This window comes from Sminthopsis crassicaudata, chromosome 3 (genome assembly GCF_048593235.1).
Source record: "Sminthopsis crassicaudata isolate SCR6 chromosome 3, ASM4859323v1, whole genome shotgun sequence".
Lineage (NCBI taxonomy): Eukaryota > Metazoa > Chordata > Mammalia > Dasyuromorphia > Dasyuridae > Sminthopsis > Sminthopsis crassicaudata.
In genome coordinates, this window is record NC_133619.1 from 634,403,240 (window position 1) to 634,425,034 (window position 21,795).

General features: G+C 43.1%; 1 protein-coding gene across 6 annotated transcripts in view; it reads right to left on the minus strand.

The window, feature by feature from the left end:
- Positions 1-12,189, minus strand: part of LOC141564262 (uncharacterized) — a 34,044-nt gene extending 21,855 nt beyond the window's left edge. For 3 of the 6 annotated variants that reach the window (XR_012488603.1, XM_074306535.1, XM_074306540.1), the window contains exons 1-2: positions 11,972-12,178; positions 8,121-8,217 (exon numbers count right to left, since the gene is read on the minus strand). Coding sequence is in view for 3 of the 6 variants with exons in the window: in XM_074306535.1 (XP_074162636.1) it covers positions 8,121-8,217; positions 11,972-11,991 (117 nt within the window). In the remaining 3 variants the exon portion in view is untranslated. Of the gene's footprint in view, positions 1-7,690; positions 7,726-8,120; positions 8,221-11,971 lie in introns of those variants that run through there. The other 3 variants (XM_074306539.1, XM_074306536.1, XM_074306537.1) reach the window with 3 other exon arrangements.
- Between the last annotated feature and the right edge of the window lie 9,606 nt (positions 12,190-21,795).

Sequence of the window (21,795 nt, forward strand, 5' to 3'; positions counted from 1 at the left end):
TATGTTTTATTTTGTGGATTTAACAACCATACTCTGAGAAGGGCCCCAGATTATGTAACATGAGACACTCCCCATGGGAACCAAGACAAAAAAAAAAAAAAAGCTCAAATACTATAAGTTACAACAAAATACTCTTCACGTAAATAAAAGCATATTTAAATAACTAGAAGAATATTAGTTGCTACTGAATAGATTGAGCCAATATAATAAAAACAATTCTACCCTAAATTAATTTAGTTATTTAGTATCTTGCCAATTCAATTTCACTTTTTATAGGGCTAGAAAAAGTTAACTATTATCTGAAGAAGAGATTAAGAATCTCAAAGGAAAAGAAAGCAGAAAGTTGAGAAACAATTTTTCCAGTCAAGGTTTCTGATAAAGATCTCATTTCTAAAATATATAGAGAACTGAGTCAAATGTATAAGAATACAAATCATTCCTCAGTTAATAAATGGTCAAAGGATATGAACAAGCAGTTTTCAGATGAAGAGATTAAAGCCATCTATAGTCATATGTAAAAAATGCTCTAAATCACTATTGAGTAGAGAAATGCAAATTAAAATAACTCTGAGGTACCACCTTACGCTTATCAGATTAGCTAATGTGACAAAAAAGGAAAATGACAACTGTAAGAGAAGATATGGGAAAATTGGAATTGTTGTGAACTGATCCATCCATTCTGGAGAGCAATTTGGAACTATGCCCAAAGGGCCTGAAAACTATGTATACCTTTTGATCCAATAATATCACTACTAAGATCATTAAAAAAAGGAAAAGGACCCACTTGTACAGAAATATTTATAGCAGCTCTCTTTGTAGTAGCAAAGAATTGGCAATTGTGAGGATGCCCACCAGTTGCAGAATGGCTGAACAAATTGTGTGTAATAGAATACTATTATGCTATAAGAAATGATGAGCAGGTAGATTTCAGAAAATCTGAATTTATGCTGAATGAAGTGAGCAGAACCAAAAGAACACTGTATATAATACAGCAATATTGTGTGATGATCAACTATGATGGATTAAGTTCTTCTCAGCAATATAATAATCCAAGAAAATTGAAAAAAAAAAAGAAAACTCATGATAGAAAATGCCATCCACGTCTAGAGAAATAACTATGGAGTCTGCATGCTATTCAAAGCGTACTATTTTCACTTTTGTTGTTTTTTCTTTCTCGGGGTTTTTCCCTTCTATTCTGATTCTTTTTTTCCACAATATGACTAATGTGGAAATAATTTTTAACATGACTGCACATGTATAATCTATATCAAATTGCTTACTGTCTTGGGCAGTGAGGAGAAGAGGAGAAAAATTTGGAACTCAAAATCTTGTGAACAATGAATGCTGAAAATTAACTTTACATGTAATTGGGGGAAAAATACTATTAATTGCAAAAAAAAAAATCTCAAGGGTAATAATGAAAAAAAGGCAAAAAAGAAGCATACTGTACTATATAAATCAGCCATCTTCAAAACAATCTAGCACTAAGACTAAGTGCTAAGAACAGAGAGATAAATCAGTAGAACAAATCTAGTACAAAACAAACAAAAGCAAACAAATACAAGAAACCTAATGTTTCATAAACCCAAAGATCCCAGCTATTGGGGCAAATCCTTGAACTAAAACTGTCAAGACATAGGAGAAAAGGTCTGGCATAGACCAACATCTCATATCGCATATCAAGATAAGTACAAAATGAGTGACTGAAATAAACACAAGTGGTGATGTCACAAATCACTATGAGGAACAAGGAAGAAATTACCTGTCACTACTAGGGAGGGGGAAAAGTTCCTGACCAAACAAAGGATAGAGAGAATCTGGAAGGTAAAATGGATATGCCCGATGACACAGAATAAAAAAATAAAAATAAACTTTTTGCTCAAAATCAATGAAGCTAAAATTAAAAGAGAAGCAGGTAAATGGGGAAAAATCTTTGTAGTAAGTTTCTCTGATAAAGATCTCTTTTCAAAGACAATTTCAAATTTCAAAATAAATTTCAAATTTATGAGAATAAGTTGTCATTGTCCAATTGATAAATGATTAAAGGATAAGAATGAGAAGTTTTCTGAGGAAGAAACTGAAACTCTCAATTCATATGGAAAAATATTCTGAAATCAAGTCTTAATTGGAGAAAAGCTCGTTTTCTTACCTTGTTACTTTCCTGATCTCCATAAACTCATTCTTCCTAGACAAACTGACGGTGAATCTGACTTCCTCAGGACTTCCTTTGCCCTTGAGACCCCTCCCTCCCTCCAAATGGAGAGGGGGCTCCTTCCAGATCCTTGTGTTGAGGAGGACACCATTCCCATCATTCCCATTAAACTGCTTCCCCAACTTCATGATCACCATAAACTCATCATTCCTCAAGATGAAATCAACTCTTTAACTCTCACTTCCTCAATTCATTTCCCATTTGTGTTATAGGACTTTATTGTGCCCCTGTGCTGGGCAGTCTTCTCCCATCAGACTGGGAGCTCCTGGAGGGTAAGAACTGTCATAACTTTGGGGGGGGGTATTCCCAATGCTTAGCATAGTGTCTGGCACATAATAATAGGTACTTAATAAATATGTACTGATAGGTTAAGACAACTCTGGGGTCCCGCCTCATCCCCACTAGATTGGCTAAAATGGCAAGAACAAGAAAAGGAGAGATGCTGCAGGGGCTGTAGGAAAACAGGCACACAAATGCATTGTGGGTGGAGCTATGAACTGGTCCAGCCATTCTGGAAATGTGGAACTACGCCCCCAAAGCTATTAAATCATGCCTGCCCTTGGAAATTCTGCTATTATGTCAAAGAAAGAGGAAACGCACCCTTATGTATCAAAATTTACTGTAGCAATAATTTGGAAACCAAGGGGATGCCCAAGAGTGGGGAACAGCTAAACAAGCTGGGGATTATAAATGGGACAGAACACCTTATTCTCCAACAAAGGGACGGCTCCAGAAAAACCTGGAAGTCTTGAATGAACCGATGAAGAGTGAAGTGAAGTGAACCAGAACATTTTCTACAACCACAAAATCATAAAGACAAACAATTAAGAAATACTTAAGAACCCTGACCAACATAAAGACTCTCCAAGCACCAACTCTGACAGACGTCACGGCCTCAAGGATACAGATTGAGACATGTGTTTTCCTTGGCCGGGAGCGCATGAATTTGTTTTGCTTGACTATACCCCTTTGTAACAGGGGTTTTATTTTTCTTTCTTTTTCAGCAGGGGAAAAAGGGAGGGAAGAGGGAGCAAAGGCTGATTTGGGATAATTGAAAAAATAACATTTAATTTTTTAAAAAACAGCACTGAAAAATAGGATTTCCACACTGGAAAGTGTACTTGAAAAACAAACAAACCAATTGGCAAAATCTGATCCAAGCGCTGAAGGGAGACAGGATTAGTATCCAGTCCATTATAACAAACACTTAACAAGCCTCCAGGATACAGGAAGGCAAGAGAGGGATGGTCAGGGAGGGCCTTCAGTCTTGTGGGCTCCAGGCAGCGTGGGGGCTACTAGACACAAGCGAGGATTCCCCTGGCTAGGAAAGGGGACCCCCACAGGCTGGGCCTGGCCCCGCATTCTGAGTCAGAGAGGGCCTGGCGCGGCCGGGCGCAGACAGACAAGCAAGCGGAGCCGGTGCCTGCCTTCAGGGTGCTTCCACTCCCTCTCTGACACACACACTCTGGGAGTCGAGATCCGAAGCAATCCAGGCCAGGGCCCAACTGAAGGCAAGGTCGTGCTCCTAGGCCCCGCCCCGCCCCCCAGCACCGCCCCTGCCCCTCCCGCACAGGTCGCCTCCAGGCTCCAGCAGGCAGCGCTGGCGCGTCCCCTGGCAGCCGCAGGGAGCAGCACAGGCTCGGATCCAAGAGCTCCTTCCTTAGCAGGGCCCCTCCCCAACCCCGGCAGAAGGGAGCTGAGAGAAAGGAGAAATCCCTAGGAAAAAGAGCCCGCCCCCACCCCCAGCGAGCTCCCCAAGCCCTTCAGATCCTGCCCCACAAATGAAAGGAGGGAAAATTTATCGTGCACAAAAAGCAGAGAGTAACTCCGAGCTCACACAAGATTTCATTAGAAGGGAAAAGCGGGGAAACTGCGCTTGTTGCTGTAGGCCTTCACCGAGCGCGGACCTGCCCAAACGCACGTGGGGGCTGGGGGAGCAGACGCGAGGTCCTGCTACGAGCGTGGACCTGCCCAAACGCACGTGGGGGCTGGGGGAGCAGACGCGAGGTCCTGCTACAAGCCCGGCCCGGAAGCGAGCAGAGCCAGGAGAACGTGGCCAGCCACAGCTGGAGCGTGGGCCCACCACCCACTGGGCCCACCTTGGCTCTTCTCGGGATGCGTGATCTGAGGCAATCCCAACAGACCGGGGGAGGGGCAAGAGCCGACCATAACCACAAAACCAGGGAGAATGAACGCGGCAAAGCTGGTATTTTCTCCTCTTTTGTTTCTTGTTTGCTTTTTCTCCCCCCCCCCTTTTTTTTTTGGTCCTTTTCCCCCCTTTTGGTCTAATTTTTCTTGCACAACATGATAGGGAAATGTTTAAAAGGACTGTGCATATTTAACCTGTATCAGATTGCTTGTAGTCTTGGGGAGGGGGGAGTTGGAGAAAAAATCTGGAACACACGCTTACAAAAATGAATATTAAAAACTATCTTTACATGGATTTGGGAAAACTAAAATACTATTGAGGAAAAAAACAAAGAAACATAAATAATTGAAGTAATATTTATTATTGTTCATAGGTAGGTAATGCCAATGTAATTTTTAAAAAATAACAATTTTAACTAATCTATTTATTCAATGTCACCCCAGTTACGTTACTAAAATTTTATTTTACTGATTTATTTGGAAGAACGAAAGGTCAGGAATTTCAAAGAAACCGGGAATGCAGAAAAGTGGGGGAAAACTTTTGCAGGCAATCTCTGAGATTGCGCGAATACTGCTGCGGTCCGTGCTTGACTTAGAAAATCATGGAAGGACCTGGACTTATGAAGGAAGATGCTGTCTACCTCCAGAGAAACTGATGAAAAGTAGAATAGTCCTACATATACGTGCATGAGAATATATGTGCATATATGTGTATATTTATAAATATCTCTTTCTAGGTATATATACTCAAGCTTAAGTGGAGCATTCTTTAGGGTGGGGAGAAAAGAAAAGGGGAAAAGTTAAAAGTGCCCAGCTGAGAACAAAAGAAAACCAATAAGGAAGCAAAGAAAAATCGGGCAGCTTTGAAAACAATGTGTAGTATTTATTCTATTGATTTTCTTGAAATGGGAATTTGTTTTATATTGAATCCTCTCTTACAGTCTGTTGTGTACATGATCCATTTTTTTCTTTTTTTCATTTTGTATTTTAGTTTAAGATTTAAACATTTATTTAAAAATAAATCATATCATGAAGGCAAAAAAAACCAATGAGGGAGAGGACTGGGCAGCCTGCCTCCATTTAAACCCAGCCTTCCAAATGTGACCAGTGGGCTTCTGTCTTAAAGGAACAGGGGCAGAGGTGGCGGGAGGGATGGTCAAGCTGTCAGAGTGGTCAGGAGGAGATGGACCATCAGGCCGCAAATCCATCCTGGGCACGGCCTAGAGGCAGTGTTGGGGAATGGAAGGAGAGCTGGTCTGGGTAGGGGACATAGTGGACCCTAACTCTGGTTCCTCGGCAAGCCTATGAAAATCACTAACTTAAACATTTTGTAAAGTTACTAAAGAAGCCCGTTTAGATTTGCTAAGGCTATAGAAAGAGTGCTTCCTGGGTAGCTATTCCTCAAACCTAGGTGACCTCACTGATGCTCTGACCATTTCTGTGTTCACTAGGACCTGTCCCTAAGCCACAATCTAAAAAGATTCTGGTTCCAACAATCTCTGCATTTTCTGCGACTGAAAGCCAGATTTATGGTACATAAGCCTTCTTCCCCTTGACCTCAGTTGCCAATTAGTCACCTAAGCTACCTGGCCAGCCGGCGCTGGCAAAGTCAAGCTCTGACAGAGAGAATCCTGGGTGTTTTCATCCAGCCTGGAAGCCAAAGGCTCTCCCGAAGCAGTCTGGGACTGGGAGCAATGAGAGACTCCTCCAACTTCAAGCCAGGAGAGGCCCCCCTTGTTTACAGGGGAGGAAACCCAGACCCAAGGAAGGAAAAAGACGCCCCCCAGGAGCCCCAACAGTGCATCCCCAGCTCCCCTCATCCTGCACGGGGGCCTTCCCAAGTAGCCCTTGAGATGAGGGGATGACCCCCAAACCACAAGCTCTCTCTTGGGCAAGTCATGAAGGTTCCTCCATCATTCAATGGAAGAAATCAGCCCAGAAAGATGGAAAGCACCTCAGCTTCCAGAGGCTCCACACTGGCCCCCAGTTTCTGTCATTATCTTTGAAGGGTTCTGGGACAATGACCACAACCTGATGAGGGCCACGACCTGAGGGGCAAAGCCTGACGGCCATCACAGAAATACAACAAACACAGCCTCAGCCCTTCCCCCTCCTCACCCCCTAGCTTGGGACAAGGTCTGGCTTTCTCCTCACCCTTCCCCTGCTTTCTCTATCCCAAGTCCTCCCCACCCTAGTCCTTCTCTCCTCTGTTAGGATGCTAGCCCGGACTTTACATTCCTCCTCCAGGGCTCTGGGGACCCCCTTCTGCCCATGGCCCCTCCCCAAGACCCAGCTCCGATCCCGGCCTCAATGGCTCCTCATTGACCCCCCCCCCCCCAGAGCCACACTCGAGATCCTCACTGCCCTGGCTCCGGTCTACCCCTGTGGCCTAAGCAGACCCCTCCCTACTGGTGCTCCCTACGTCCTCCTTCCTCCCCTATGCCCAGGGAAACTCTACTGCTCCAAGATGCCTGCAAGGCTCCAGCTCCCTGCTGAGCGACATCTCAGGCCCCTGGGATTCCTGGGCATGCCTCCTCTCCCAGGGAAGACAGGAAAGCCCTTGGCACGGGGAGCCCCGTGGGCCAGCCCGGCACACTCTGAACCCAAGTCCAAGCAGAAAAGGAGAGCAGCGAGGAACTGGAAACTAAGTGGATGCCCAATGGGAAGGGCTGAGTTATGGAATACCCTTGTTCTATAAGAAACGAGCGGCAGGCTGAGAAACCTGGAGGGACCTACTGAAGGGATGCTGAAGGGAGGGAGCAAAATCAGGAGATCACAGCACACGGCAACAGCAAGATTATGGGACAATCAACTCTGACGGACATGGCTCTTTCCAACAATGAGGTGATTCAGGCCAATTCCAATAGCCTTGGGAGGGAGAGAGCCAGCTGCACCGAGAGAGACCGTGGGGACCAAATGTGGATCGAGTCAGAGTATTTTCACCTTTGTTGTTTTTTGCTTGCTTACTTCACAAGGTTAATGTGTATTGGATTATTTGCCTAAATAATCTAGGGATTATTTGGAACTTAAGGTTTTGCAAGGGTGATGTTGAAAACTAGTATTATTTAAAAGATAGAGAAAGGGGGAGGGCGCAGATGCCAGGAATGCTGAGGAGGAACTGACACATCCAGCCACAGGCAGGAAAGATGGGAGCAAAAGACCCCACAGGGAGTGCCAGCAAGTCCTGGGTTCAGGTACTGCCTCTGACCCCCTCTGGCGGGCTAACCCTGGCCAAGGACCCTGGACCTCTGGACACTGGATGACTCTCAATGCCCAGAAGGCATTGGCACAGAAGGTGCTGACTTGCTTTGGGAGAAGGACTTTTCTTACCTGGAAGTTGGATCCATTCCCTTTCCCTCTTCCTCCTACAAGGACAGACAAAGGGAGTGGAGGAAGGGGTGGAAGGCAGGAATAAGTATTTATTGAGCACCTCCTATGGCCAGGCACTGTGCTGAGCCCCTGACAGTCTCTCATTTGATATCCAAAACTGCTCTGGGAAGCAGGTGCTGTTATTTGAGAGCTGAAGGAGTCCTGGCAAGGGGTTAGGGGAGCTGGGTCCGGGGGAGTGTCTGAGCCCTGAAGTGAGCTTCCTGCCCCCCCACACTAGCTAAGGAGCAGACGAGGTAGAGGCCGAGGCCACATGCAGGAGGCCCCTCAGACTCACTGTCGACTGGCCGGGCCATGAGGCTCTCTCCCCCCCCCCCCCCCCGCCAGCGCCAGCATGTAGTGTCCCCGGGGCTCCCTGCACTCCCCTACTTACAGGGCCGCAGGGAGTAGGGATCAGCTCCTGATGCCTTGGGGTGAGATTGGGCACGGGGGCATCCACTGGCTCCGTGAGAGGAGGAAAGATGAGTTCTCTGAAGAAGAAACAGAAGAAAACCCACAGGATGAGCACTTTCTTAAGGGAGCAGAGAAGAGAAGGGCAGAGGGGGGGGGGGGGAATTCACATCCTGCCTCTCTCGCATTCTAGCTGTGTGACCTCAGGCGGCAGTCTCTCCCCTACCTCGGGCACCTTGGGTGCGCCAAGTAACAGCAGGGATCTGTGAATAGAAAGTCACCCACAAAGTCACAGAAACTTCCCATTTTTTTTTTTTTCAGTTCTTCCACCATGCCCAGCTCTTTAGTCCCCATTTGGGTTTTCTTGGCAGAGACACTGGAGTGGTTTTCCAATTCTTTCTCCAGATCATTTTACAGATGGGGAAATTGAGGCCAAGTGGCACTCTATTCACTGCAGCGCCACCTAGCCATCATCCTGGTCCTGCAGTCTCCAACAGCCTCTGCCTTTACTCTGCCTGTCTCCCAGGCCTGGCCCTCTATCCACTGTGGGGCCATCTAGTGGTCATCCTGATCCTGCAGCCTCCAACAGCTGAGTCTTTACTCTGCCTGTCTCCCAGGCCTAGCCCTCTATCCACTGTGGGGCCATCTAGTGGTCATCCTGATCCTGCAGCCTCCAACAGCTGAGTCTTTACTCTGCCTGTCTCCCAGGCCTAGCCCTCTATCCACTGCAGGGCCATCTAGTGGTCATCCTGGTCCTTCTGCCTCCAACAGGTAGGTCTTTATTCTGCCTGTTTCCCAGGCCTGCCCCTCTATTCATTGCAATGCCACCTAGTGGTCATCCTGGTCCTGCAGTCTCCAACAACCTCTGCCTTTACTCTGCCTGTCTCCTAGGCCTGGCCCTCTATCCACTGTGGGGCCATCTAGTGGTCATCTTGATCCTGCAGCCTCCAACAGCTGAGTCTTTACTCTGCTTGTCTCCCAGGCCTAGCCCTCTATCCACTGTGGGGCCATCTAGTGGTCATCCTGATCCTGCAGCCTCCAACAGCTGAGTCTTTACTCTGCCTCTCTCCCAGGCCTAGCCCTCTATCCACTGCAGGGCCATCTAGTGGTCATCCTGGTCCTTCTGCCTCCAACAGGTAAGTCTTTATTCTGCCTGTTTCCCAGGCCTGCCCCTCTATTCATTGCAATGCCACCTAGTGGTCATCCTGGTCCTGCAGTCTCCAACAACCTCTGCCTTTACTCTGCCTGTCTCCTAGGCCTGGCCCTCTATCCACTGTGGGGCCATCTAGTGGTCATCTTGATCCTGCAGCCTCCAACAGCTGAGTCTTTACTCTGCTTGTCTCCCAGGCCTAGCCCTCTATCCACAGGGCCATCTAGTGGTCATCCTGGTCCTTCTGCCTCCAACAGGTAGGTCTTTATTCTGCCTGTTTCCCAGGCCTGCCCCTCTATTCATTGCAATGCCACCTAGTGGTCATCCTGGTCCTGCAGTCTCCAACAACCTCTGCCTTTACTCTGCCTGTCTCCTAGGCCTGGCCCTCTATCCACTGTGGGGCCATCTAGTGGTCATCTTGATCCTGCAGCCTCCAACAGCTGAGTCTTTACTCTGCTTGTCTCCCAGGCCTAGCCCTCTATCCACAGGGCCATCTAGTGGTCATCCTGGTCCTTCTGCCTCCAACAGGTAGGTCTTTATTCTGCCTGTTTCCCAGGCCTGCCCCTCTATTCATTGCAGTGCCATCTAGTGGTCATCCTGGTTCTGCAGCCTCCAACAGCTGAGTCTTTACTCTCCTTGTCTCTCAGGCCTGGCCCTCTGTCCACTGCAGTGCCATCTAGTGGTCATTCTGGTGCTATAGCCTCCAACAGCCTGTCTCCTAAGCTCTCTCACCTCTTCTCTGCCTATTGACCTCCCTGGCTTCCTTCAAGGCCCTTCTCCTACAGGAAGTCTTCCTAGTTTTCTCTTCATTCCACTGTCTTTCCTCTGTCAATGATTTTCCATTTACTCTGTACAGAAGTGCTTGCATTTATCTATTTGCCAGTTGTCCCCTCCTCCTCCTCCCTGCAGTTGGATTGTAAACTCCTAGAGGGAAGGGCCTACAGTTTGTCTCTTTTTAGATCTCCAACAGTTAACACAGTGCCTGGCATATCGTAGGCACTTAAAACATAAATCTGGCCCTAGAAAGACCCCCAGGACAAAGATCAACAGGAAACTATAGCCCCCCCCTTGCAGCTAACTATTACCTGGGTATCCCCAAAGTGAAGTCTGGGGCAGATACACACAGAAAACAATCTGGGTCCCCTGGAAAGAAATCTGGATTAGGGGTCTGAGGCCCAAGGCTCGCATCTGCCCATCATCCTTCCTTGAATGAACTAGCTCATTTCCAGCCTTGAAACTCATTCTTCTCCAATATTCTCCCAGGAGAGAATGTGATCCCTTCAGGGCAGACTTCTGAGGCTGGGCACCAGGCACAAAGAAGGTCGTTAATAAATGTGCATTGCATTATACTGATTATGCCCTATCAGTGTGCTCTCCAGTGCAATGGGAACAACTGCAGGATACTTCGAGAAATTCCCCAAGACCAATGAACGAGGATTTATTTATTTATTTGTTTGGGTCCATGATTTAGACATAAAGGGTTATACTATGATCAAATTAGGAGAACAAGGGATAGTCTACCTCTCAGAGAAGGAAAGAATTTGTGGCCAAAGCAGAATATTATGAAAGGCAAAATGGATAATTTTGATTATATAAAATGCACAAGCATTTATTAAGCACCAGCTACGACAGCCAATAAACTTGTAGTCAAGTGCCTGCCGAGTGCCAAACATCTAGATAAAGGCCTGGGGATACAATAAAGACAAAGACAATCTCGGGCCTGGAGGAGCTTACAGTCACATCCTGCACAAAGAAGCTGAAACGAGTTGGGGAGAATGCACAGAGGGGAGGTCCCAGGGTAAGGAGGAGCAGGAAAGGTGTAAATGAGGCCAGAAGGAAATCGAGGGCTGGGGAGAGAAAGACCCAAGGGAACTAGTACCTGCCTTCAGGGGGCTGACCATCAGTGGTGGGGAAATGACTCAAACAAGGCTCTACAAAAAATAAAGATAAGGGGAGGTGCCCTCCCTTCTGCAGAGATAACAACGGAGATGCCAAGGATGTAAAGAAACAAACATTTATTAAGCACCTCCTGTTTGCCAGGCACTGGGTTAAGGAGGGTTGCAGGTGCTTCTGTTAATTTCATTTTATCGTTGGGGAAATTGAAGCAACCTGGGGTTAGCTGACTTGCGCAGGGCCATGCAGCTACAAAGTGTCAACTAAGGCTACATTTGAATTCAGGACTTCCTGATTCAGGGTCCAGGCTGAGTAGAGTACAACACTACTGTGGAGCCACCTGGCTGCCACAATGTGCGAGGACAGGGTCGGCTACTCTCCTCCCCTCTGCCCAATGGTACAGTCTGGTCCGCACCAGCCCTGCCAGAGAATTTTGATTGGCTTGTTTGAAAGCTACCAATAGGCGGGGGGAGGGAGTGCCCCTCCATGGTAAGGATAGACCGTCTGGAGACCACCAAGAGGCAGCCACGAAGGGGAGGATGAGCTGTGCTAAAGTTCTCTCAGAGTCAGAATGAGACCATCCGGAAACCACCAATAGTAGGGCCGTGGAATGAACGGCGCGAACATCCCTTCTCCAGAGTTCCCCTCCCCTTCAGGATGGGACCGTCCGGAGGCCACCAATAGGCGGCGAGGCTAGCAGAGCCTCTGTTGCTAAGCAGCGCCGCAGCAGCCCCCGCCCCCGCGCGCCTACCAACAGACCGATTGACTGACCGACAGACTGATTAACCGACCTGCTGCCCTCGGACTCCATGCTGACCGCCGCAGCCAAACCGCCGCTCCGCGTCTTCCTTCTCTTCCTCTTCTGCCTCCTCCTGCCCTGCAGTAGAGGCGGGCGGAGACGCCTGAGGTTTTGCGGCTACATGGTGGAGGCGCGGTTGGGGGGAGGGGGCGGGCCGGGAAAGCTGCGAGGAAGCCGGTCAGTGCAGCCCCGGACTTCCTGCGCGTCACTTCCGCTGCCGCCGCCAGCCTTCTCCCATTCGCTGGGCTGGGCTTTTCAGTTCCCTTTCTCCTTGCCTTGGGAAACGCCAAGTTTCCTCACCGGCCTCTTTTCCCATCCCACAAGCTCTTCCCTCTCCCCTCTTCCTCTTCCTCTCTCCCCCTCTCGCATTTCCACGTATCTTCCTCCACCAACCCCTTCCCCACCTGCTCGGCAACAGAAAGAGCGGGTCCTGCACTTGCCCCATCTGTGCACAAGAGGTGCCGTTCCAGTCCGTCTTCTCCAACACGTTGTCCCATTTTTCATCCTCTCACTGATCTTTTTTTTTTTTTTTTACGATAGTTTTTTTTTTTTTCAAAGCATATGGAAAGATAGTTTTCAACATTCATCCTTGCGAAAGCTTGTGTTCCAAATTTTTCTCCTCCCCAGAACAGGAAATAATGCAATATGTGTTCGACATTTGCAATTCTTATAAACATTTCCACATTTATCGTAAGGCACGAGAAAAATCAGATCAAAAAGGGAAAAAATAAGAAAAATATCAAAATGGGAAAGAAATGAGAAAGAAGAAGCAAGCAAACAACGAAAAAAGATGAAAATACTGTATTGTGACCCATACTCAGTCCCCGTAGTCCTCTCTCTGGATGCAGAGGGCTCTCTCCATCACAAGTTTATTGGAATTGGCTCGGATCCACCGTCACACTTGATCATCACATAACCCGGCTGTTGCAGTCTCACTAATCTTCAATCTCTTATCTACTGGCTGCTTCCCTGCTGTCTACAATTTGCCCATGGCTCACCCATCCTCAAAAACCATTTGATCATTTCATCCGTAGGAGTCCCATATCTCCCTTTGTGGAGCTAGACTCCTTGAGAAGGACCGATACAATCTGTGCTTCCATTTCCTTAACTTTAACTTTACATTCTAGCTTCTGACCTCATCATTCAGTTGAAATTCTCCCAATTTACCTACGATCTCAAATTGCTAAATCCAATGGCCTTTCTCAGCCCTCTTCCTTCCTGACCTCTCTTTTGCCTGTGGATCACTTGTTTCTTGATAATTTCTCTCTAGATTTTTGTGACACTACTTTCTTTCTATTTTCCTTTTTGTCTGACCACTCCTCCCTTTTGCTGGCTCTTCTGTGAGGCCGTAAACACTAACCATGGGTGCCCCTCGAGGTACTGTCCTGGGGCCTCTTTTCTCCCTGTTAAGTTATTTCACTTGATGAGCTCATCACTTCCTATGGATTCTATTATTTTTTGCTAATCTCTCAACCTGCAGTGTCTCATCTCCAACTCTCTTTGGACATCTCATAAACATCTTAAACTCAGTATATTCAAAACTAAACTCATCTTTCCTTCAAAATGTTACCTTCTTTCTAACATAAACACAAAAGCAAAGATAGTTGCTGTCCTCAAAGAGCTTGTGTAGACTTTTCATGTTTCCTGATATTTCAGAATGAGATGATTTCAGATACCTTGGAAAATTCAGAAGTCTATCCCCAATGGAAATTGATAAAAGATAACAGAAGAAAGAGAAATATGAATTAAGAGCTTTTGATAACACTTCCTAGCTGTGTGACGTGGGCAAGTCACTTAACCCCAGACTCAGGCAAAAAAGGGAAAAAAAAAAAAAAAAAAAAAAAGCTTTTGAGCTGGAAAGTTCAGTGTGAGAGATACTGTGAAACTAAAATAAACAGAACTAGGTAAATGATTGGGTATGGGACCAAGGAAGAATAAAGGATATCTTGTGGAGTTGCCAACGTTAAGAAAAGGAATGGATTTGAGGGAAAAGACAATTCCATTTTTGACTTAAGTTTGAGGTGCCTATAGAATGTCCAGAAGGTGGCCAAAGAAATCCATCCATGATTGGATTTGTATTTGGGAATTGTCTGCATAGGAATGACAGTTGAGCCCATCAGAGCAAATGAGAACACTGAAAGAGGGAACTTAGAGGAAAAAAAAGGTCCAGCAATGAGTCCTGAGCCATATACCTAAGGGACAGGACATAGTTGTCCACAAAGGAGGAATAGGTGGCATCCAAAGGCCAAGAGGAGAACCAGGAGAGAACAATGGACTTCAGGGAAGAAGAGGAGGGAGTGAGATAATAGCACTAAATGCTGCTAGTAGAAAGGTCAAGAAGGGAAAGAAATAGGAAAAGGTCACTGGAAATCAATAAATAAATACCTACTATGTACCTGGCAATGAGCTAAGTACATGGAAGGATAAAGTGAAGTAGAAAGGAGGAGAATTCAGAAAGAAAAATGAAAGTTCCTGTTCTGCAGGAACTTTCTTACATTGTCACGAGAAATTGTCAGGATATACATATATTAGTATATAGAGAATAAATACACAATAAATATAGGGTAATTTAGGGGTTAGCACTTTAGCATATCCATTTTTTCATTTCATACAGTTTTTCAAAGGACCACATTTACGCCTTTTGTTTTCACATCTCAGTTATTTCTGGATATACCACTTTGAACTAGAGCTTAGCTGAGCTGCCCAAAGCGGGGGTTAAACCCTCCCCTTTCTGTTTGAGGCCTGCCCCTTTGGGTTGAAATCCCCTTCTTAAAAGGTTGTAATATCTCCACTGGCCACCAGAAGGAGCCCACAATGCCAATTCCCTTTTCCATTGATCTGATTGCATTTAGATGAGAAAATGATGAAATTTTGCTTTAAAATATTAAAAAGTAGAAAAGCTGTGGTTCTGACCTCACCATTGCCTCTGGACTTTACCTTTTTAGTCGGCGACTAGACTTTATTCATCACTACGACTTAATTCCCTGTGGCACATAGTTTGCTGAAGCAGAAACATAACGAACTCCCAAGTCCCTCTGTAGAAACTTCCTCCCATCACCTGGATACCTACCCTTCTCTGGAGGAATGAGCTGGGATTTGTGGAGAGGGAGCCCAAGAGTTTAAAGTGAAGGATAAATCTTCGTAGCAGGCCTGGGGAGACTTCACCCTCTCTTCTCTTGTTTCTGCCTATCTGGTCACTTGGGCAGCACTAGTCCCCAGGTCACTGCCACTTTCCTCAGTCTGGTCTTAGCTTTCCTACCTCTAGTTCAAGTCTGATAAGAGGTCCAACCCCCAAAGTTGTCAGAGTTCTGCCATTTACCATCATGGTGGACAGGGATGGGCTCCCACCCATCCGCACCCTTAGAGCTGATGGGAAATCTCAACAGCCAAAACAGGAGCTAGGGAACTTTAGAAACTTGAATTCCTGATTTAAGGCCCTAGAATTAGTGTCTCAACATTTTCTTTGCCCTTTGATATTTCTAGGATCCCTTCAGATTCCCAGAGTGAGTCTGGTGAGGAGTCTGGGAAAATAGTGTAGATCAGAAAACTTCAAGCTTTCCAGACTTTTACCACAAAAACAAGCATTTCCTCATAGTAAACAAAGCAGCAGAAATGAAAAAAAAAATGAAGTAAAGCCGTCATCCTAAAATAGGGATGGGGAATCTGAAGCTCAGGAGTCATATTAAACCCTCAAAATCATTTGGTCTAGCCTTACTAAAGCAACATCAGGTAACAATCTCCCACTGTTAGTTCTTTAAATTGATGATTTTGTATGGCCCTTGAATGATGTTATAAATATCCAAATGGCTCTTGGCAGAAAGTTCCTCACCAATGTCCAGGAACTGACCTCCTGGGGTGAGGTTTGGCCTGAATGAATTACAAACACCTCCAGGTCTACAGCTCAAAATCAACAAGCTCTTGGGGCACCTGGGAGGCAGCCTCACCCTCAGGAACTTTCACCTCATGATGGGGATCAGAAGAGTTTAAAGGAGATTGAAGGACCTTCTACAGTTAAGGGTTGGCAAATACAATTGTGCTGACCTGAGTCAAGTTGTGTCTGGGGATGGGGGACCCCGTAGTGTACCTTGTGAGTAAGGTACCAGAGGTAGGGACCCTGCTGCTGTGGGCATTTGCAGGAAAGCAGAGGCCCTGGTTTCAGTTCCAGGACAGAACAACTGAAGTTTGCAGCTGCCAGAGGTACCACAGAGAACAATGTTTTCAGGACAGTGTGGCCGGGGGCCCTATCAGTGGCTTAGGGCTGTAGAGGGGTGCCCAGGTTGGACTCTCAGAAGGAGCTCAGAAAATAAGCATCATTCCCTACCTTGGGACTAGAACTCGATTATAATAACGTCTAAAAACAAAATAAAAGTAAAATACGTAAAAGAGAAAGAATCCTATCTCAGATAGTCACTATGGGGATAGAAAAGAGCTGGATTCATATTCAGAAAAAGATAGAGCTGAAAAGGCTACTCCTTTTTTCAATGAGAAATATCAATTATTCCCAAGCCCCCAAAGAGTTCTTGGAAGAACTTAAAAAGGACTTTAAAACTCAAGAGAGATCAAGGGAATATTAGAAAAATAATCTAAAAAAATTATGAAAAAAAGTCAACAAAGTGGAAATAGAGAATCAAAAGTTTAAAAAAAATTCCTTGAAAAATGAATGGATGCCCATCAATTGGAGAATGGTTGGGTAAATTATGGTATATGAATGTTATGGAATATTATTGTAAGAAATGACCAGAAGAATGGATACAGAGAAACTTGGAGAGACTTAAATGAACTGATACTGAGTGAAATAAGCAGAACCAGGAGATCATTATACATTTCAACAATGATACTGTATGAGGATGTGTTCTGATGGAAGTGATTATCTTCAACAAAGAGAAGATTTAACTCAGATCCAATTGATCAATGATGGACAGAATCAGCTACACGCAGAGAAGGAACACTGGGAAATGAGTGTAAACTGTTTGCATTTTTGTTTTTCTTCCCAGGTTATTTTTACCTCCTGAATCCAATTCTTCCTTTGCAACAAAAAATTCAGTTTTGCACACATATATTGTATCTAGGATATACTATAACATATTTAATATGTATGGGAATGCCTGCCATCTAGGGGAGGGAAGGAGGAGAAAATTAAGAATAGAAGGGAGTGCAAGGGATAATGTAAAAAAAATTACTTATGCATATGTACTGTCAAAAAAAGTTATAATTATAAAATTAATTTTAAAAATTATTTAAAAAATAAAAAATTAGAGGGAAAAAATTCCTTGAAAACTAGAATTGGATAAGGGGAAGCTAATGTTAAAAGATACCAAGAAATAATTTTTAAAATTAAAAAGAAAAATAGAAGAGAATGTAAACATCTCATCAGAAAAGCAATTGATATGGAAACTAGATTGAGAAGAAACATAATAGTCAAAGTACTCAAAAGTTATGATCAGAAAAAAATCTTGATATATTACAAGATATAATTTAGGAAAATTTGCATTAAGTTCTAGAACAAGAAGCAAAAAAAAATTTTTTTGAAAATCTACTCAATCCACTCATCTTGAAAAAGATGCCAGAAGGAAAAGTTATAGGAACACCATAGTCAAGTTTCAAAGCTCCCAGGTTAAGCAGGAAAACAAGAAAAAAAAGTAAATATCATGAAACTACAATAAAGATTATATAGGACTTAGCCCATAGAAGGGCTTTAGGTCTGAGAATATATTTTGTAAAGCAAAAGAAGTGACACTATAACTAAGACTAACCTTTCCAGCAAAATTACATATAATTCTGAATGGAAAAAAATGGACATTTAAGGAACTGAAAGATTTTCAGGTATTTATGACAAAAACAGCAAAGCTGAGTGGAAAGTTTTATATAAGATCCAGGAGAAATATAAGGTACAGATTAAAGACCAATGAAATGTGAAAATGTTATCAATGCTCATAACTGTCATCATTATTTGGTTAGTTTGAAAGAAAAACTTGGGCTGATCCTTATATGATGGGGGTGATTCTGTAAAAATAAAATTGCATGGGAAAAAATAAATAATTATCTCATACAAATGAGGCATGAAAGAAAGATTTCATATAGAAGAAGCAAGATGGGAGAGAGGGGGAGGATGAGTGATCCTGGAGCTGAGAAATGAGTTAAAAGAGGGAATATCTCCAAGGACATAAAATTCTTATAAATGTAGAAAAAAGAGGACAAGGGTCTTGAAGGGAAGGGCTCTTAGAAGGGTGAGTAGTTTAAGGAATGGGAGGCCAAGGTAGCAAGTAGAAGTAAAACAGGTGAGTGAGAAGGGATAGGGTAAATAGGATAATGGGGAAAAATTGAATTGTGGGAAATATGTAACACAACTTAAAATGTGAATGGGGTGAATTTATTCAAAATGGAAATGGCTAGCAGCATGGATTAAAAATCTGAATTCAATAATATGTCATTTTCAGGAGATAATAAAAATTAGATACATACAGAGATGTTTAAAAAATAGCAGTAGTAATCATAATCTCAGGTAAAGTTAAAGCTAAAATAGATTTAATTAAAAGAAAAAATAGGGAAATTGCACTATATGACACTAATATTATTCATTATTATTTTAGACCACTTAAAATAACTATACTAACAGTATATCTGCCCAAACAGATATAAGAACATGAATATACACATAAAACACTCTTTATATAAAGTCAGATTTAAACAGTTGGAGAAATATTCATTGTTCGTGGGTAGGTGAGAACTCACCTTGTAATCCTACCAGGTAGGTAAAATCAATGTAATAAAAAGTGACAACATTCCCCCACTAATCTATTTACTTAATGCCATCCTAATTAAATTATTAAAGTATTTTTATTGAATTAAGAAAAAATAACAGTCAAGCATTTCAAAGAAACTAAGGGAGAAAAAGAAGATTCAGCAATATCAGACTTTATACTGTTGAGGACGGTACCTTGTTTAATCTCCAACTCCATTTGGGACTTGGACCTTTGATACAAGATCTGGTCAAACTAGTTTGGGCTATCTGAGCTGGCTGGGGTTGTACAGCCCCCCCATTCTAATCTGCTCAAACAGACCAAATGCCAGCAGGAAATTCCTTTTTGGGAAGAGACTTCTTCTGTCCCCAAAAGATAACAAGAGAATCCTTATCTTATTTACATCACTCTCAGGAACCTCCTTACATCACTGCATCTGAATGATTGTGCTCTGGTATAAAACAGAATCCTCAAAAATCTACTCTTTGCAAAATTGGCCTTGTACCATGCAGCCATTTTGTCCACCGGCTCTCCGGTGTTTCCATTCTAATCAATAAAGACTATGTTTCCGTACAGCATTAAGTAGCAAATTCCTTTGCTGCCGAACCCACCCTTGGTTACTTTGGAGAAGGAAGGAGAGAGAGAAAAGGAACTGATGCATCTCCGTTTAGACCTCAGTTTACTCCCCATCAATACTATAAGGCAAGAGTAAAATGGGTAATTTTGATTATTTTAAATTAAAATTTTCTTGTATCAATAAAACCAATGTAGCCAAGATCAGAAGGAAAGCAGAAAACTGGGAAAGGATTTTCATAGACAATCTCTCAGATAGAATATGATTGTGACGAAATGCTGTGTTATAAGAAATGATGAGCTGGTTGATTTATAAAAATCCGGAAGGACTTGGACCTATGAAGGAAGATGTTATCCACCTCTAGAGAAAGAACTGAAAAAAAGAAATATACATAGTACAGTTTTACATATGTATGTATATGTATATATACAGATGTTTATAGAGATGTACAAATGATTACATTAGGTACAGGATGGAAGGGGGCAAGAAAGGGAGGGGAAAAAATTCACAGTAAGAGAATGAAAGAAAAACCTAAAAGGAAACACAAAAAAGATGGGTTGCTTTGAAAATGTGTGGGATTTTTACAGAGGTTTTTGAGAAATGTTAATGTATTGTTTTATATTGAATCCCTCATGTTCTTCTGTGTACAAGGAAATGTTCTTTTTTTTTTTCTTGTTTCATGTATTTAAGTTTAAAATGGACCCCCCAAAAATATATATATATATATATATATATATAATGAAACTGCTGAACCCATCTTTTTTGTGCTTCCTTTTAGGTTTTTCTTTCATTCTCTTGCTGTGCATTTTTTCCTCTCCCTCTAATTGTGCGAAGACCTATCAGACATGGTCACTGTATTGGTTGGTTTTGCAAAGCTGTTTTTCTCTATGTAATGGGTGCTGAAACAGTTGTTGGCACAAGGTAGGAATTTGATAAATGCTTCTTGATTGACAGTGTATAAGACATTCTGCACTCATAGTGTCCTCCCTCCTCTCCAAGGAAGCTAGCACATTTGAAAAGGTGATGGAGAAACAATGAAGGATTTGAAAATCTGTTTTTTCTCCCTACTCTCTCCAATTGAGAAAGTAAGAAAAACAAAACCCTATTATATGGATAGACAGGCAAAACTCATTCCTGATATTATTGTTCTGTAAGAAATGACCAACAGGAGAAATACAGAGAGGCTTGGAGAGACTTATATCAACTGATGATGAGTGAAACGAGCAGAACCAGAAGATCACTATACACTTCAACAGTGATACTGTACGAGGATGTATGCTGATGGAAGTGGATTTCTTCAACATAGAGAAGAGCTAATCCAATTCCAATTGATTAATGATGGACAGAACCAGCTACATCCAGAAAAGGAACACTGGGAAATGAATGTAAACTGTTATTTTTACCTTCTGAATCCAATTCTTCCTGTGCAACAAAAAATTCGGTTCTACACACATATATTGTATCTAAATTATACTGTAATATATTTAACATATATAAGACTGCTTGCCATCTGGGGGAGGGGGTTGGGGGAGGAAGGGAAAAAATCTGAATAGAAGTAAGTGCAAGGGATAATGTTGTAAAAAATTACCCATGCATATGTACTGTCAAAAAATGTTATAATTATAAAATAAAATAAAAAAATTAAAAAAAAAAAGACCTAATAGGAGAGACAACATATGTATATATCTGACATAACTATAAATTTTTGTTACAGGTAAAAAAAAAATAAAAAAAAAATAAAAACTCATTCCTGTCATACCCACATCCCCTCCCCAAAATTGCTTCCATCTGCACTGAGTTCATCCCTTCTCTGTCAGGAGGTAGGCAACACTTTTCATCATCAGATCTTTGAAATCATGGTTGATCATTGCATTAAATCAGAAGTCCTAAGTCATTCAAAATGGTTTTTCTTTGGAATATTGTTGTTGTTGTTGAAATTGTTCTGCTTCTGATCTCTTTGTTCTACATCAGTTCATAAAATTCTTCACAGGTTTCCCTAAAATAATCCTCTTTATCATTTTTGACAACATAATAGTATTCCCTTACATTCATAAACCATAATGTCAGCCTTTCCCCATTTGGTGGATATCACCTCAGTTTCCCAGTTCTTTACCATAACAAAAAGAGTTACTATATACTTTTTTGGGGGTACATAATGGTCCTTTTCCTTTTTCTTTGATCTCTTTGGATACTCTCCATGAAGAGTTGGAACAAAGTAACGACATTAAAGTTTCTTCAAGTACTCTTTTCAGCACACATTTTCCAATCAAAGTCCCAACACTTACCTGGGGATTTTTTTGCTTGTTTGCTTGTTTGTTTACTATTTTATCTCCTAGATCTTCTAGGTATTTCCTCCTCACATCAAATTGTCAAAAAATTAGCACAAGCAGGATTCCAGCTGCTGGGGGTTCCCTCCTTAAGTTCTCCAAGCAGAGGTGGAGAATCTTTTTAGTGGTCAGATGTGGCCAGAGCTTAATGACCACTAAGGTCCTCTCCAACACT